At 57.8% G+C, this 16,259-nt stretch overlaps 1 protein-coding gene across 1 annotated transcript; it reads left to right on the top strand.

Moving 5' to 3' along the window:
* Window positions 1-318: 318 nt before the first annotated feature.
* On the top strand, window positions 319-10,027 carry NPTX1 (neuronal pentraxin 1). The gene is made up of 5 exons (XM_054457857.2): window positions 319-930; window positions 1,215-1,422; window positions 3,434-3,678; window positions 4,953-5,132; window positions 5,830-10,027. Exons 1-5 carry the CDS (start codon window positions 487-489, stop codon window positions 6,049-6,051), a joined length of 1,299 nt encoding a protein of 432 aa, XP_054313832.1. The 5' UTR covers window positions 319-486; the 3' UTR covers window positions 6,052-10,027.
* The last annotated feature ends 6,232 nt before the right edge of the window (window positions 10,028-16,259 follow it).

Genomic DNA, 16,259 nt, shown 5'->3' with positions numbered 1-16,259 from the left:
CCCGTTGGAGGTTCGGGGACACCACGCAGGTGGTCCATCCTCGAGTCCGGGGCCGGAGACCGACCTCCTTCCGCCTGAGCTCTCGGGAGCCTTCGGGGCAGCAGCGCCGGCCCAGGCGGGGGCGGGGGAGGAGGGGGCCGCGGCAGCTCCCAGAGGGGCGGGGGGGACGCGAGCGGAGGCAGCCCCGGTGGCGCGCTCGTGAGACCCCCGCCGCGCCGCGGGCCCGGGCCGCAGACAATTAAAGCGGGATTCCTCCCCCGCTGACGTCGGCGGCGCGAGGCCCCTCCCGCGGCGGCATAAAAGGCGCGGGCTCCGCAGCGCAGGCGGCAGTGGGGGCTTGACAGCGCGGCGGTGTGGACCGCGCGGCCGAAGAGCGCGGCGCCCAGAGCGCGGGCCGCTCGCGGAGCCACAGCCTGAGCCGGGTCCCAGCCGGAGCCGAGCCCCAGCCGAGCCGAGCCGGGCCCGGAGCGCCCGGTGCCCGCAGCCATGCCGGCCGGCCCCGCCGCGCGCACCTGTGCGCTGCTCGCCCTCTGCCTCCTGGGCGCCGGGGCCCAGGATTTCGGGCCGACGCGCTTCATCTGCACCTCGGTGCCCGTGGACGCCGACATGTGCGCCGCGTCCGTGGCCGCCGGCGGCGCCGAGGAGCTCCGGAGCAGCGTGCTGCAGCTCCGCGAGACGGTGCTGCAGCAGAAGGAGACCATCCTGAGCCAGAAGGAGACCATCCGCGAGCTGACCGCCAAGCTGGGCCGCTGCGAGAGCCAGAGCACGCTGGACCCCGGAGCCGGCGAGGCCCGGGCGGGCGGCGGCCGCAAGCAGCCCGGCTCGGGCAAGAACACCATGGGCGACCTGTCCCGGACACCGGCCGCCGAGACGCTCAGCCAACTCGGGCAAACTTTGCAATCGCTCAAAACCCGCCTGGAGAACCTCGAGGTCCGCGCGCGCCCTCGGCTCCGGTTCCCCCTCCGGCTCGCTCGCCCCTCTGCCCTCCCCCACCCCCTTCCCTACCCGGCCAGGCATCCCCCGCCCCCGCCTCAGCCGCGCGGGTGCCCGGCCGGTGCCTCCCCGCGCCTGCAAGGCCCCGCGGCGGCCACTCGCCCCAGCTCCCTGCCAGGTCGCCCCCGCAGTCGCCCAGAGGGGACCGCGCCGCGGGCCTTCCAGCACGGTCCCCGCGCCTCGCCTAACGGTGTGGTTTCCCCCGCCCTTGCACCCCGCAGCAGTACAGCCGCCTCAATTCCTCCAGCCAGACCAACAGCCTCAAGGATCTGCTGCAGAGCAAGATCGATGAGCTGGAGAGGCAGGTGCTGTCCCGGGTGAACACCCTGGAGGAGGGCAAGGGGGGCCCCAGGAACGACACCGAGGAGAGGGTCAAGATCGAGACCGCCCTGACCTCCCTGCACCAGCGGATCAGCGAGCTCGAGAAAGGTACTGGGGCCAGGGGGAGCCGTGCTGCCTGCCTGCGCCTGCTTGCCCGACCCTGCCTCCGTCCCGATCCCTAACAGCCCAGCTCTGCACTGTGCAAGCCCCAAGCCGCCCCGCTAACCCCAACCCCTGCACCCCTTTCTCATCCTCCGCACCCCTTCCCAGGTTCTGGGCTTCTAGTCAGTGTTTCTAGCAGGGCTGGGTGCCTTGGGCTGGGGCTGTCTCTGGGAAAGGGGATTGCATAGTGCCCCCTCCCCCATCCAGGCACACTCACACACTCGCTGGATTTTTCAAGTCTGATTTGTTTAATCCTCAGTAACTTTGCACAGTGGCTGTCGCTGGCCCAAACCCTCCCTGCTTAAGAAAGCCTGTCTCTTCCTGGTCCCCAGCCTCAGCGTACAGCTGGGTGCAGGCTGGGGCTGGGTGCTCTGATTCCCCGGGCCGCTGAGGCTGTTAAGCAGGTTTCTTCCCAGCTGCCATGCCCCTGGTGTCCTCTCAGGATCTCCAGCTCCTCCCCACTTCAGTCCTGAACCCCTACCCTGAGGTTTTCTCTTCTGAGTGACCCAAGCCTTGGCATCTTTCAAACCCCTGAGGTTTCTCAGTCACCAACTCAGGCCAGCCAGTCTATCACCCAGGGCGCCTGGATGAGCTCTGGAGGCTCTGCCTTGAAGTCGCAGAAATCAAACAAGGTTGTAAAAGGGGAGGGGGGGGGGGTGCCCGGTGCGGAGCAAGGCCACGTGACCCTGCTCAGACCGCAAAATGTGCCGGACAGATTTAAACAGTGCCATCTTAAGGCTTGTTATGTAACTGAAAAACAGATCAGAAGGAAGGACCTCAGGAGGGAGGGAGAGGGAAGGAGGGGAGACTGGGGAATGAAAAACACCCGGAGAAAGGCCAGGGGCTGGGCCTCTCCCCATCCCCCACTGCAGGCCTCAATGGGTGGGGGGAGCCGCGGGGGGTGCTGCCCTGAGGGGGCCTGCCCTGCTCTGCTCCCTGCCAGTTGGTTTAGAGGAGGGGGTGGTTGCTGACCGGGCAGGATGCCTTCTAGAAATAATTTTTGGCCTGGGGAACCGGTTTCTTTCTGGGCTTCCTGGCAGGACCATGGCTGCTCACCCAGGGGTTGACCAAGGGGTGTGTGTTCCTGGGCTCTGGGCCTGCTACTGTGCCCATTGCTGGCCAGGAATGTTTTGCCTGGAGTCAGTCACACCATACCCAGGGTGCCACAGTATATGGATGGGCTACGGGGGTTGGCGCTTACTGGAGAAGTGGCCAGTGGGCCTTGTGGAAGGGGAGGCCGCCAGGCCTGGAACCTGAGCTGTGAGGACGTTCGCTCACCTGAGAGTGTGGCGGCATCCTAGAACAGTCACCTTGGGGAGCCCTGGCACCCAGAGTGCTCCCAGCTCCTTGCTGCCCTGCCCTCTCAGCAGGGCTCCAGGCAGAGTCCCTGGAAGGGCCTTGGAGGTGGGGAGCTGCCCAGCCTCACACCCAAGAGGCATTGGTGGGTCAGAGGCACATCTGGCCTGGAGGGAAGTGTGTGGGCACCAGGGCCTGGCTGTCGGGTGGGGAGAGGCAGGAACAGAGCCTGGGATTGAGCTAGGAGGGACTCTGAGCCCCGCCCCTCCTGGAATCAGGTCGGTTACTCTCAGGGTAGCTAGCCTCATTCCTCCTCTGCAGCCACCCCGCTCCTTGGGTTGACTTGGCTTGGCGGCTGTCCCCATTCCCTTCTCATTCCCACCAGGCACTGCCCCCCACTCCCATCTCCCCAAGGATGCCAGCACGTGGGCGTGACAGCCAGCCAGACCTCGAGCATGAAGAGCTTGGGTCAGCTCTTTACGGACTGGCCCTGTGGCTTGGGGCAAAGTACTTGACCTGGGAAACCACCTGCTCTGCGTCTCCAGAATGGAGACCGAAGCCTGCCCTGGCCACATCACAGAGCTTGGTGGGGACCGAACTCAACTCAGACACCGATACGCACTTCACACAGGTGCAGATGTCAGGACTGTGTCTTCCGCAGGTCAGAAAGACAACCGCCCTGGAGACAAGTTCCAGCTCACGTTCCCACTGCGGACCAACTATATGTATGCCAAGGTGAAGAAGAGCCTGCCGGAGATGTACGCCTTCACTGTCTGCATGTGGCTCAAGTCCAGCGCCGCGCCAGGGGTGGGCACGCCCTTCTCCTATGCTGTGCCCGGCCAGGCCAACGAGCTGGTCCTCATTGAGTGGGGCAACAACCCCATGGAGATCCTCATCAATGACAAGGTAGAGCAGCCCCCGGGCTCGCAGGACGGCAGGGCGAGGCCCCAGGGCCCCAGCTCATGTCGCATGCTAGGACAGGGCTATGGTGGCCTCAGATGTTGATGGGGCCCCAAGGAAAGTGTTTGCCAGGTGGGACTGAGGGAGGGGGAGTGTGAAGACCAGGAGAAGTGGGAGGAGCACCCTCACCTGTACTGGGAGAGCAGGGAGAGCTGGACCTTCCCGGATGCCTCCTGGGGTGGGTATGGGAGATGGCGGAGAATGAGCCATGGGGCCTGGCCCTGCCCGATGATGTGACCTGGACTCCTCCACCAGCTGGCCTTGGAACTGGCTTTGCCCCTCCACAGCAGGGACCCAGAGATGCTTTAGTGAGGTGAGGGGGCCTTAGAGAGTTTTCTTGAGTCCAAGTCTATCCCACTCAGCCCCCGAACTCTCGGGAGGAGGACAGGTCTGTGTGACCCCTTGGAACAGGACAGCACAGGCAGCCTTTCCCTCTAGTGAACATTCTCCATCCTCCCCTGTTAGCTACGGAACTAGCTGCCAGCTTTCAAACTGTCTCAGCTCCAGGCCCGCAGTGGTAGCCAGTGGCTAAAACCTGGGCTGGGAAGTGGATTCCACGCCCTTGTTCCTGTTGCTCTTCCCCACAAAGGGCTGTGCCATTCTGGGTCCCCTTTCCCCAAGCGGAAAGGGTGTGAAGTTTCTTTCCTCACTGTCTGCTGGACCGTCATCCTCCCGACCTGGAATGGCAGCAGGAGAGTGAAATTCCAGGTCGGAGGCCGGTCTGAGCTTTAAAAGGCATCGTGCTCCATGACATCTCTCAGATCCTCGGCAAAGGCTTGCTGTGTTGTAGAGCAAGAGGGTGTAACAGTTAGAGATGGGACATTGGAAGAGAGAGGAGAGGCCAGCAAGGAGGCTGCACAGGTGTCGCACGGAGCCCTGAGAGGCAGCAGTGAACTCAGACACCAGGGACGGCTCTCCGTCCAAGGGCTTGTTGTGTAGACTAGCAAAGAGGGAGGAGGGTGAGTAGGAGTGAAGAGACTGCGCACCCACATGGCCCTCGGGGGTTCCCTCGGTAGAGCATTACATTTCCTGTGTGACTGTGTGCCCCACGCCCAGGTGGGGCTGACAGGCACTGGGGCAGTAGGTGCTGTGAGAATTCAGTAATAGTTCTTGACATTTACTTTGCAAGTAGAGATAGGAACAACTGAGGCAGTGAAGATTATGGCTTCTGGGCTGTACCCCTGTACCCACCAGCCGGCGTCTGTCATTGTCCTTCCCAGGTGGCCAAACTGCCTTTTGTCATCAATGATGGCAAGTGGCACCACATCTGCGTCACCTGGACCACCCGGGACGGGGTCTGGGAGGCCTACCAGGATGGCACGCAGGGTGGCAGTGGCGAGAACTTGGCGCCTTATCACCCCATCAAGCCCCAGGGTGTGCTGGTGCTGGGCCAGGAGCAGGTACTGTGCTGGATGTGGTGGGGAAGGGGAGAGAGCTTCAGAACCAGAGGCTGGGAAGGGGAAGAGGAGCAAGGAGGGAGGGAGGTAGCCGGAGAAGTGGTTCCCCTGAGGAGCAGCCCGGGGAGCAGGCTGGGCAAGGCCTGTGCCCTGGGTGGACTTGTGCTTGAACTTCCTGCAGGAGTGAGCTCTGGTTTCAACGCTCTCATAGCTGCAGCAACACTTTCTTTGGCACGGGAAGGCCAATTCTGCTTTTAGTGATGAATAATTTAGTTCCCGTGAAGTGGTTTGTCTCCCGTTGGGCACCTGGGAGGAAGACGAAGGGATGGAGAACCGGGGACGTCTATCCATGTTGGGCAGCTTTAGCTGGCACGGAGTGATGTCTGGGCAGGGGCCCCAGGCCCAGCTGCTGTGGTTGTCCATGGCTGAGGGACCAGCTGCAGGAGGGGCAGAGTCCACGTCCCCCCAGGGGAAGCTCCAGGGCAGAGGTGGTCGGTGCCATCCCTTTTCTTGGGCTCCCCCAGAGGAGGGACGGATGTAGGGCTGGAGAGTCAGGAACAGGGAGACGAAACGGCACCCAGGAGTGGCCTTGAGAGTCCGTGATCGGGCAGGCACAGAGGCGCTCAGACCCCCGGCCTAGGGATGGGCCCCCAGACCACCTGGCGACCCTTCCACTCTCATCCTCTGTTTTTCTCTGAAGGACACTCTGGGTGGTGGGTTTGATGCCACCCAGGCATTTGTGGGTGAGCTGGCCCACTTCAACATCTGGGACCGCAAGCTGACCCCCGGGGAGGTCTACAACCTGGCCACCTGCAGCACCAAGGCACTGTCCGGCAATGTCATCGCCTGGGCTGAGTCCCACATTGAGATCTACGGTGGAGCCACCAAGTGGACCTTCGAGGCCTGTCGCCAGATCAACTGAGCGCGGCAGGCCAGGCTGAGCCCGCCCGCCCTCACCCCCTGCTTGTGCGGCGATGATCTGTTTTGTGCGTCTCTTCTCTCCCTTTTCCCCAGGAATGAACCGAGGCCGTCGCCCCTGCACACGCACACGCACACAGCCTGGTTTTGTCCTCATGCACACGAAGCAGCCCCTGCTCCCATCTGTCCCTGAGGAAGCCCCACTTCTCTGTAGGAGCCCGGACTCTCTCAGGCATGCCCCATTCACAGCTAAAGTGGGTGCTGCGACGTTTTGAACAAGGCAGAAGTAGGTGAGAGGATCTGTGTGTGCGTGTCTACATGTGTGTGTCTACGTGTGTGTGTGTGGCTGGGGGAGGCCTTTTCTTTGAGGACGTACCTCATTTCCTTCTTTCTTTTGGCTTTGGAAAAATCTCATGATGAAAATTCATATTTGCCAACTTTGTTAGCTGCGTGCGTGCTTTGGGGTTGGTGCAACCTCAGTACACGCATTTGTCTTTGTTTGCAAACCTTTTTCAGAGCGACATATCTTTATATTGATGTAATGTCTTTTAGTGGTTTGTCAAAGGCCGGGGGCGGGGGCTCTCTACAGAGAATTTTCATTTTGTAATGGAAGTGAACTGTCTCTGAAGGGTGAAGGCGGGCCGTCCTGGGATGGTACCCTGTGCTCTCCCGTGGAGGAGAGGGGATGGCTGAGGACACTGGCCCTTACCCCAGGGCCAGACAGCATCCATCCCTGCTGTTTGCATCTGAGAGCAGCATGGGGCCTGGGAGGTCAGCCTGTGTGCCCAGCTCAGCTAGCTCTGCCCCAGGACGGCCCTGCCCTCGACCTTCCCACCTCCTCAGATCCTGCAAGGCTGGGGTCTGCCCCTCCCTTCTCACCTCTGGAGCTGCGCTGCGCTGCTTCAGCCCGGAGGGCCCTGAGAGAGGAGCGTCCCACCCACAGCCTGGGAAGCCAGGCCTCAGCGCCCCTCTCCTTTGGCCTCCGGCAGTGCAGACCAGAGGGGACCTTTTAAGGAAAGAAGCCGTGTTTCGATGAAGACCTGGCCCCATGGGGCCACTGGGATTTCAACCCAGCCCATCGGTGGGAAGGTCCTCTTTGGGGGCCTTTGACAGCCATATCCCTCCCAGCACACCAGGCGCCAGGTGAGCTGGTTCAGACCCCTCCAAGGGTACTCCAGAGACCTCACGTGTGGAGCCAGGCCTGGCCAGGGTGGGGGCCTGAAACCCACTCCTCTATCTCACGGGGCTCACGGCCTACAGCAGCCCACAAGCTGCCACTGGCCGGTGACACTGACACCTGACCAGTGTCCAGAACCTTTTTGCCTTTTTTTGTTCCCCGTGAAAAGCAACATGGACATTTCCTTCTAGTCCTTCCAAGGAGGGGAGAGAAGTGTATGTGCATTTGTGTGTGTGTGTGTGTGTGTTGTGTGTGTGTGTGCGCGATGAGTGAGAAAGAGCGCAGGCTCGGGAGGCCCTGCCCAGGGTAGAAGGAGCTTCCTGCTTTGCACAATCTGGTGGTCGCACGCCCCGAGGGCACCCCGACTCTGTCTCCAGGAGTCTCATCAGCAAACGGCTGACAAGTCTTTCTAGAAATTCTACTGCACTGCCTGGCTCAGCTGCAGCTGCAGACATTTCTGCAGGAGGAGCAGGTGTTTCTGTCTTCTGTTCCTTCTAGGGCCACCTGTCCCCTTAAACACAGGTTCACGTTGTGTCAAGAACCTAGTGCATCTGTGTGTGTCTGTCAGTGTCTCTGTGTCAGTGTTGTCGTGGGTGTCTGCACGGTACCCGGCCGCCGTTCTGCAATGCATCACTCCCGCAGAGGGGGGTGCAGATCAGGCGCCGCGCTGCGCGTTGTTGTTCAACAGTGGCTTTTTCTTAGATAATCGTGCTTCATCAGCGCCCGTCGGGTTGTGGCATCCTTGGATCTGCAGGGATCTTCTCCGTTTGCATGTTCCTCGGGGTGGCGTGTTCCTTGCTCCCTGGGTCCAACGTGTGTTCCCGCACCTGCATGGACTGCCCCAGTTCTGTGTTGTGTGCCAAGTGCCGCCCAGTGTTCTGTGACCACCCGTGTAGCTACTGAAAATGGCTGGGTAAGCAAGCCAAGGGTGTTGGAGGAGGTCAAGAGAGAGCTCAGTTTCCCTCTCCCCCTCCCCAAACACACCAAGAAGCATTTTTAACGTGTAGGTTGAGAACAAGCCTAAAGGATTCCCACAGCTGGGAGCCAGCGAGAGAGCTTGGAGTCGCCTCTCTAGACCAGATCTAGCCCCACCCTCACTCCAGCCATCTCGGAGCCCCTGTGTAGGCAACGCCCAGTGCGGGCTGTGTGGGGTGCTCCCCTGCCAGCACCTCCGGCTAGCCCCGCCCCTGCCGATCTACTGGACCGCAGACCACCTTCTGCCCCCGTGGGCCAGGTGGGAGCTGTCCGTTCAGGACCATGAGCCATCCTCTGCCCTGACTAGTGAGGGGCAGAGCACACCCCAGTGCTTACGCCTCCACCCCTGCAGCCTCCTGGCCCGCTCACCTTCCTCACCCCTCCTCTGACCCACCCATGGTGCCAGGGCCGAAGCTGACCTTTAGCTCCCTCCTGCCCCTTGCTAGGGTCTGAGCCAAGCCCCTCGACTCCCTCACTGTGTTGACACTTGGCACTTTGCTGGCCCGGAGAAAGGTCGATGACACAGCCGCAAATCTAATCCACGTAGTTCCCATCTACTCCTTAATCTGATTGATGTTCCCTCTTGCACTGAATAATACATGCCTCTCTCAGGTAAGCCATTTTATAAAACAAGAAGATAAAAAGCACTGTTGAGGCAGTGTTTGCTTTTGCCGAGCTGGTGTCCGACAGCTCCCTGGGTGTCCGGGGTGGGAGAGCTGTTGACAGAAGCTCTCCGGGCCCTCAGGGGCTTAGATCCCACTTGAGTCGTAAGCCTTCTTGCTTTTGATAACACAGTATTATTTCTCTTACTGTAGAAGAAAAAGTTTATTACCAAACAAGAGTATTTTTATGAAAGAAAAGGACAAACCTATAAATTAACTCAACCTATATCTCCCTTGAAAATACTTTCAGGCTCCACCAAAACGTAGAACTGAAAGCATGTATTTTGGAAGAAAGAGATACATTTTGTATGCTTTCTTTTCCTTTTGTAGATTCCCAGTTTATTTTCTAGGACTGCAAAGATCACTTTGTCACCAGCCCTGGGACCTGAGACCAAGGGGGTGTCTTGTGGGCAGTGAGGGGGTGAGGAGAGGCTGGCATGAGGTTCAGTCATTCCAGTGAGCTCCAAAGAGGGGCCACCTGTTCTCAAAAGCATGTTGGGGACCAGGAGGTAAAACTGGCCATTTATGGTGAACCTGTGTCTTGGAGCTGACTTACTAAGTGGAATGAGCCGAGGCTTTGAATATCAGTTCCAACCTTGATAGAAGAAGCTTGGGTTACATGTGGTTCACATTAAGAGGATAGAATCCTTTGGAATCTTATGGCAACCAAATGTGGCTTGACGAAGTCATGGTTTCATCTCTTAAACACAGTGTGTAAATTTATTCAACTAACGATGGGAAATGTATTACTTCTGTACACAGTGGACTTAAGCGCAATTTGTTGAAAGGGAACAAGTCATTGAAGAGAAAAAAAAAAGCCCAATACTTAGAGTCCCAATTTTGTCTTATTTGCCAAAAAAAAAAAAAAAAAAAAGCAAACCCCCTATGGTTGATATTGCTATAATGTATATACTGTATAATATGAAAGAGAATCGATGTATCTTACTTTTTCATTATTTGCTAACCAAAGCTGTACATTTTTCATATGATCTGCAGCCTTTTGGGTATCAAATGGGTCAAAACCATGGGACCTGCCACCTCCCATCAGCAATTCTGGAAATGCACTATTTCTACTGGTATTCTTGCTTTTTTTTTTTTTTTCATTTTCTTGCTGAAATGACATGAATTGTTGAGTTTATTTTTACACAGTAAAGAGTGGAGAAAGACTGTGGTCTCCTCAGGATGTCTCTTCTTTTCCGAGGCTTGCCAATGCCACCTCCCCCTGCAGCCACCCCTCTTCCCCAGCCAGGTGTAGGTGACCCTTACCTGCAGGGGGTGTGTGCCTCACTTGTGCATTGTCCTGTGCCCTTTGACAACCCCACGCCGTCTGGTGACGCTGGATGTTGGGTGGAGGGGTCTCCATTTCACAGGAGCAGCTGACACAGAGGCAGAGAGTGGCCCAGTGTTTCCCCAACTCAGTGAGGCCACTCGGCCTGGGATGTAGGGTCACTCCGCATTCCCCTTCCCCTCCTGGGTGGACTCGCGGTCCACAGCTGGGTCCGGGTTCGAGGTGGCCCGGGCTTGTCATGCCCAAGCAACTCTGGCAGTTCTCAGCCGCAGCCTCTGCTAGCGGGGCCTTAGCCATGTGTGGTTGCCTTCCCACTTTAAGAGTCCCAGGCCCCTTCCCTGCACTTGTCTGAAAGTGTCTGAGAGTGTCCCTACAAAGGGATAAATGGCTGCGGGAACCCTGGGCCTCGGGCTGTGCTTACTTCCCTGTCCCCCTTGTGGACCTGGCTTGACTCTGGATGTGTTTGGAGCTTGTGAGCTGTTCCCTCCAAGGGACAGAGTAACCAGGAGCCAAGTGCCCTGGGGTGAGTGATTCTAGCACACTTACAACCTGAAATCAGGGGACATGGAGCCAAAATCACCTGCCCGGTGGTTTGGTTGGTGCCCCCCACCTCACACACACACACAGATGCACACACACACGCACACACTGGGTTGGCGCAAGGGACTGGTCACTCTGGCTTCCTGTTGGCATCGCCCGGGGATTCCCTGCCCGGTGCTCTGGTGTTCCCAGGACTCAGGAGCGGGGGTTTAGTGGGTGTGAGCGAGCCACCTGTCACCTGGGATGGTGTGGAGGGAGAAGGTTTGGCCTCAGCAAAGCAGGCAGGGAAGCCCCTGTGTCCCTGCAGGAAGAGCCTTGGTCAGGAGAGAGAGGCCCTGCCAGGCGGGAGGCCCCTGGCCTGTGTTCCCAGAGCCATTCTCGCTGCGTGGTGTTCACCCCAGGGTGCACGCTCATGGTTGGGCCCAGGGTTATGCCCGATTCCAGTGGCTCCAATGGACACACCGCCTCATACCTCCCACTCAAGAAAGTGCAGAGTTACATCTGTGATAACGTCACGCGTACATTTCTAATTTCTATGTGAGAGCTCATTCAAACACTTGGGTTCTTAACTGTCATTAGATGCAAAGTACTTTCTGCACTTCTCGCACCTGATTTTGGCTCATCCATGAGTGCCTTCAGGGGGCCGTGGAGCTAAGAACAGCTGCTTGGAAGGAAGCCACGGGCCTTGCAGCTCGGTGGAGTGAGGTAGGAGTCTGGGCAGCGGGACACGGGCACAAGAAGTCAAAGCCAGAGGGTGTCTTGGAAGTCATTAACTTCAGCAGCCTCTCAGGTGCCTGAAACTGTTCTCGGCTTGCACACTTCTGGTGATGTGGAGCTCATTACCCCAGAGAGGTAGTCTGTCCTATTTTCAGACGGCTCTGACTATCGGCAAGTTTTCTTTTGCGCTCCCGTCTCTTCTTTTTCTGTCATTTCATGCTTGGTTCCTTGCATTGAGCTACAGCTCCTGCCCATCTGTCCTGACACAGGAAGACGGGGCTCCCTGAGTCTTCACCAGCTCTGCCCCCACGGAGCAGCCTCCTCAAATTGCACTGGGCCAGGGGCAGCCTGCCTGCATGGCGGGTACTTCTGTCTCTGTCCCTACGGACAGAGATGCTACGTCCAAGACCTGTAGGATGTCTGGGCCTGGAGAACCTTGAGGGTTGTCTAGTCCGGCTCCCCCACTGTTCAGATGAGGGGACTGAGGCCCAGAGGGGCTGTGTGGCTCGTTCAGAGTTGCACAGCTTGACATCCAGGAATCAGAACCCAGGATTCCTGACTCCCAGCTCAGTGTTCTCGCCTGGCCTGGCTAAACAGCTGGTCCTGACCTGTGCTCTGGGGCTGGCAGTACCCTCTCTCAGGGCTGTGAAGATGGGGTGAGGAGCTGTATGCACAGGGCCTGGTGCGAGCAGGTACAATTGGGGGCAGACCCCCCTACCTTCTGCCATACCAGGATACCCTCCTCCAGGTTCCTCTCCTGAAGGCCGGACACCGCCCCTCACTGCCCACAGGCCCCTCCCCATGCACCAGTCCCTCCTGGGATGCCAAAGACCGAAGGGGAGCTGGGAAATGTTGCCTTCAGGTTGGGCCATGGGGCACCCCAGCTGCAGCCCTCGGACTCCAGTGCCTCCCATGTCATCCATACCAGGAAGCTCCGGATGTCCAGGGGTCCCCTTCTCAGCTCCTGAAGGCTGCGTCCCCCGCCCCCACCCAGGACTGCAGGGCACCTGTCCTTGGATCTCTCCCTCCCCACCCACTGAGCTGCTCCAGGACTTGTCAAATCCCCCACCCAGGTCCCATAAGCAGCAGCAGGGGAAGCTGGACCAAGCCCTGGAAGGTCTGGGGATGTGGCTTGAAGTGGCCCCCTGCAAATGCAAGGCCTCTGGAAGCCCTACATTTATCCTGGGAAAGGGCATCCGGCTCCAGGTCCCCCAGCTGCCCTCTTCCTGTCTTTGGTGCTCCAGGAAGCCGGGCATGTGTACGGCCTTGAGCCCCGCTGTGGGCTCCTGGAGCAGGGGCATCCCAGTTGAGGGAGTCCTGGTCTGCTTTCTCTCTGTGCCCATTCCCTACGAGGTAGCTGGGGGTGGGCTCATCCCCAGCAGCACCCTCTCGCTGGCACACGAGCTCCTTCAGCTCGAGGAGCTGGCTGCTCACACACCCACACTCACGCACAGCTAAGTCCCTGTGGCCTCGGCTTGTGGAGACATCTGCCCCATGGCCTGAACATCCTTCCTCTCCCAGATGCTCAAGGCCTGGCCTGGGGTGCTCCCTGGAAACGCCACAGACTCCCTCTGCACTCACTGGTCACACATTTCCCTCCTACTGGATTTTTAAATAAATGTTTCCAACAGTTTGACCCTTAAAACCTGGAAATCGGCTGGGCATGGAAGCACATGCCTATAATCCCAGCACTTTGGGAGGCTGAGGTTGGAGGATCACTTGAGTCCAGGAGTCCGAGACCAGCCTGGGCAACATAGTGAGACTCCCATCTCTACAGAAAGTTTCAAAAAGCTGGGAGTGGTGGCCCATGCCTGTAGTCCCACCTACCGTGGAGGCTGAGGTGGGAGGATACCTTGAGCCAGAGAGGTGGAGGCTACAGTGAGCCATGATCCTACCACTGCACTTCAGCCTAGGTGACATAGCAAGACCCTGTGTCAGAAAAAAAGTACCCCCACATTGGTGTGTTATTGGTTGAACTGTTTCCCCCAGAAATACAGCTCCAAGTCCTAACCGTGGTGCCTGTGAATTTGACTGTATTTGGAAACAGGGTCTTTGCAGATGTGTTGTCTTTATAAGAAAAGGAGAGGCCAGGTGTGGTGGCTCATGCCTGTAATCCCAGCACTTTGGGAGGCCAAGGCAGTTAGATCACCTGAGGTCAGGAGTTTGAGACCAGCCTGGCCAACATGGTGAAACCCCATCTCTCCTAAAAATACAAAAATTAACTGGGTGTGGTGGTGCACATGTGTAATCCCAGCTACTTGGGAGGCTGAGGCAGGAGAATTGCTTGAACCCAGGAGGTGGAGGTTGCAGTGAGCCAAGATCATGCCATTGCACTCCAGCCTGGGTAACAAGAGTGAAACTCCATCTAAAAAAAATTCAAAAAACAAAAAAAATTAAAAAAAGAAGAGACACAGAGGAAGACAGACAGCCCTGTGACGATGGAGTCAGAGGCTGGAGGGACGCAGCCGCAAGCTTAGGTGTGTTGGAGTGATAGAGTGAGACCGTGTCTCAAAAACAAAAACAAAACCTGAAAATCCCTTTGTCTCCCAGTTCCTCTAAGAAGGACACTTACATTTCCTGAGACTGACCTGGTCACATGAGGAGTGGGCAGTGGCCTCCCAAGCCTCCATCTTCCCCACCCCACCCCAGCACAGAACAATAGGTTAGGGCCGGGCGCGGTGGCTCACGCCTGTAATCCCAGCACTTTGGGAAGCCGAGGCAGGCAGATCACTTGAGGTCAGGAGTTCGAGACCAGTCTGGCCAACATGGTGAACTCCCATCTTTACTACAAATACAAAAATTAGCCATGTGTGGTGGCGGGCACCTGTAATCCCAGCTACTCCAGAGGCTGAGGCAGGAGAATCGCTGGAATCTGAGAGGTGGAGGTTGCAATGAGCTGAGATTGCACCATTGCACTCCAGCCTGGGCAACAGAGCTAGACTCCATCTTAAAAAAAAAAAAATTAGAACAACAGGGTAGGATCAGATGGTCTCTGTAGCCCCTCCAGGCTCTCTCTGGTGCCCAAGGGCTGGCCTCCAACCCATGAGGACAGGTGGCATCCCTCTGTGGAGGCCACCACCCCTCCCTGCGCCAGCCCCCTCCTCCCTGCTGGCCCCGGAACTCGGCCCTGACACACCATTGGTCCGGTGGGCCTAGGATCTGCCTTCACTAGACTTTTCCTCAATGGCGACTTCCCCACTGGAGACTCTGTTGCCCTTCCTCAAACCTCAGGCCAGACTCCTGCCCACTGACCACAGTGGGTTTAAGGTCTGGACTCCAGTGGTGGGCCAAGGTCAGGCTGTCTCCCCAGAAGTTTCTCAGCTACCATGTAAATGGGGTTGAGACGGGTGCCCGGGGCAGGGTCTCCACACTGGATGTCAGGAGCCCCGGCCAGGATCCCTTCAGCATTCTCCCATTAAGAGGAGTGGAGGGATTGGCCGAGAGGGGCGGGTGCAGGAGAGGAAGCGCCCCGGTCCCAGCCTTGGAGACATGCAGTCATTTGCGTCCATCCCAAGCAAGCACCTGGGCCAGGCGTCCAGCGGCTGGTCGGCAGCAGAACAGGAGAGGTCTCCGGAGGCCGGCTGCAGCCCAGAGTCCGTGAAGGCGAGTTGTGGGGGGCGGGTATGAGTCTGCGTGCTCGTGTGCCTGTAAGACATTGCCAAAGAAGCCGTCTGTCCCCTGCTGCATTTCTGTGCTTCCCAATTCAGGCCAAGGTGGGGGGCCATCTGCTAAAGTGGGCACAGAAAAAACATTTCACTGTGCAGAAAATTGGCTTCCAAGGAGAGGCTGCGCTCAGCACAGAACCAGCCGAGAGCAGTGCAGGCAGACAAGGCGGGGGCTGCTGCAGAACCCGGGTTAGGGCTGCCCCTCCACACACTCCCCTCTGCTCCCAGCTCCCCAGTGGCCTGGCTCCAGCCTGCCAGACCACCCAGCACCTCCGATGCATCAAGCCCCTTCTTGGGGGCTCTTGCATGGGGACTGCATGTGGGCGCTGCTGCCCCTCTTTCATTTATTTATTTATTTATTTATTTATTTATTTATTTATTTATTTTTGAGACAGAATCTCACTCTGTCACCCAGGCTGGAGTGCAGTGGCGTGATCTCAGTTCACTGCAACCTTCGCCTCCCAGGTTCAAGTGATTCTCTTGCCTCAGCCTCCTGAGTAGCTGGGATTAGAGATGGGGTTTCACCATGTTGGTCAGGCTGGTCTCAAAGTCCTGACCTCAGGTGATCCACCCGCCTCAGCCTCCCAAAGTGCTGGGATTATAGGTGTGGGCCACTGTGCTTGGCCTCCCTCTTTCTTTTAAATGCTCCTCTTCTAATGAGACATAATTCACAAACCATGCAATTCACCCATGGAAAGCGTGCAATTCCATGGCTTTTATAGTACACTTACTAATTTTTTAAAATGGTGGTAAATATAAATAACACCAAATTTACCATGTTAACCATTTTTCAGTGTACAATTCAGTGGCATTCAGGACATTCACAATGTTGCGCAACCATCACCGCCATCTATTTCCAAAACTTTTTCATTACTGCAAACAGAAACTCTGTCCCCATGAAGCAATAACTAAGTCCCCGTTCCACCCTAAAGCCCAGCCCCTGGGAACCTCTACTTCACTTTCTCTCCTTATGAGTTTGCCTGCTCTGGGCGCCTCACAGCAGTGGAATCCTACAGTCTGCCCCGGTGCCTGGTTTCTTTCACTCGGCATCGTGTTGCCAAGGTCCATCCGTGCTGCAGTGAGCGCCAGTGTTTCATTCCTTCCCACAGCGGAATAAGATTCCTCTGTGTACACAAACCACGTGGTGTCTGTCCATTCCTCTGTTGAGGGACACGTGGGTCATGTCCA

The sequence above is a fragment of the Pongo pygmaeus genome, chromosome 19, assembly GCF_028885625.2.
Source record: "Pongo pygmaeus isolate AG05252 chromosome 19, NHGRI_mPonPyg2-v2.0_pri, whole genome shotgun sequence".
Lineage (NCBI taxonomy): Eukaryota > Metazoa > Chordata > Mammalia > Primates > Hominidae > Pongo > Pongo pygmaeus.
This window is presented reverse-complemented; position numbering and strand designations above follow the sequence as displayed.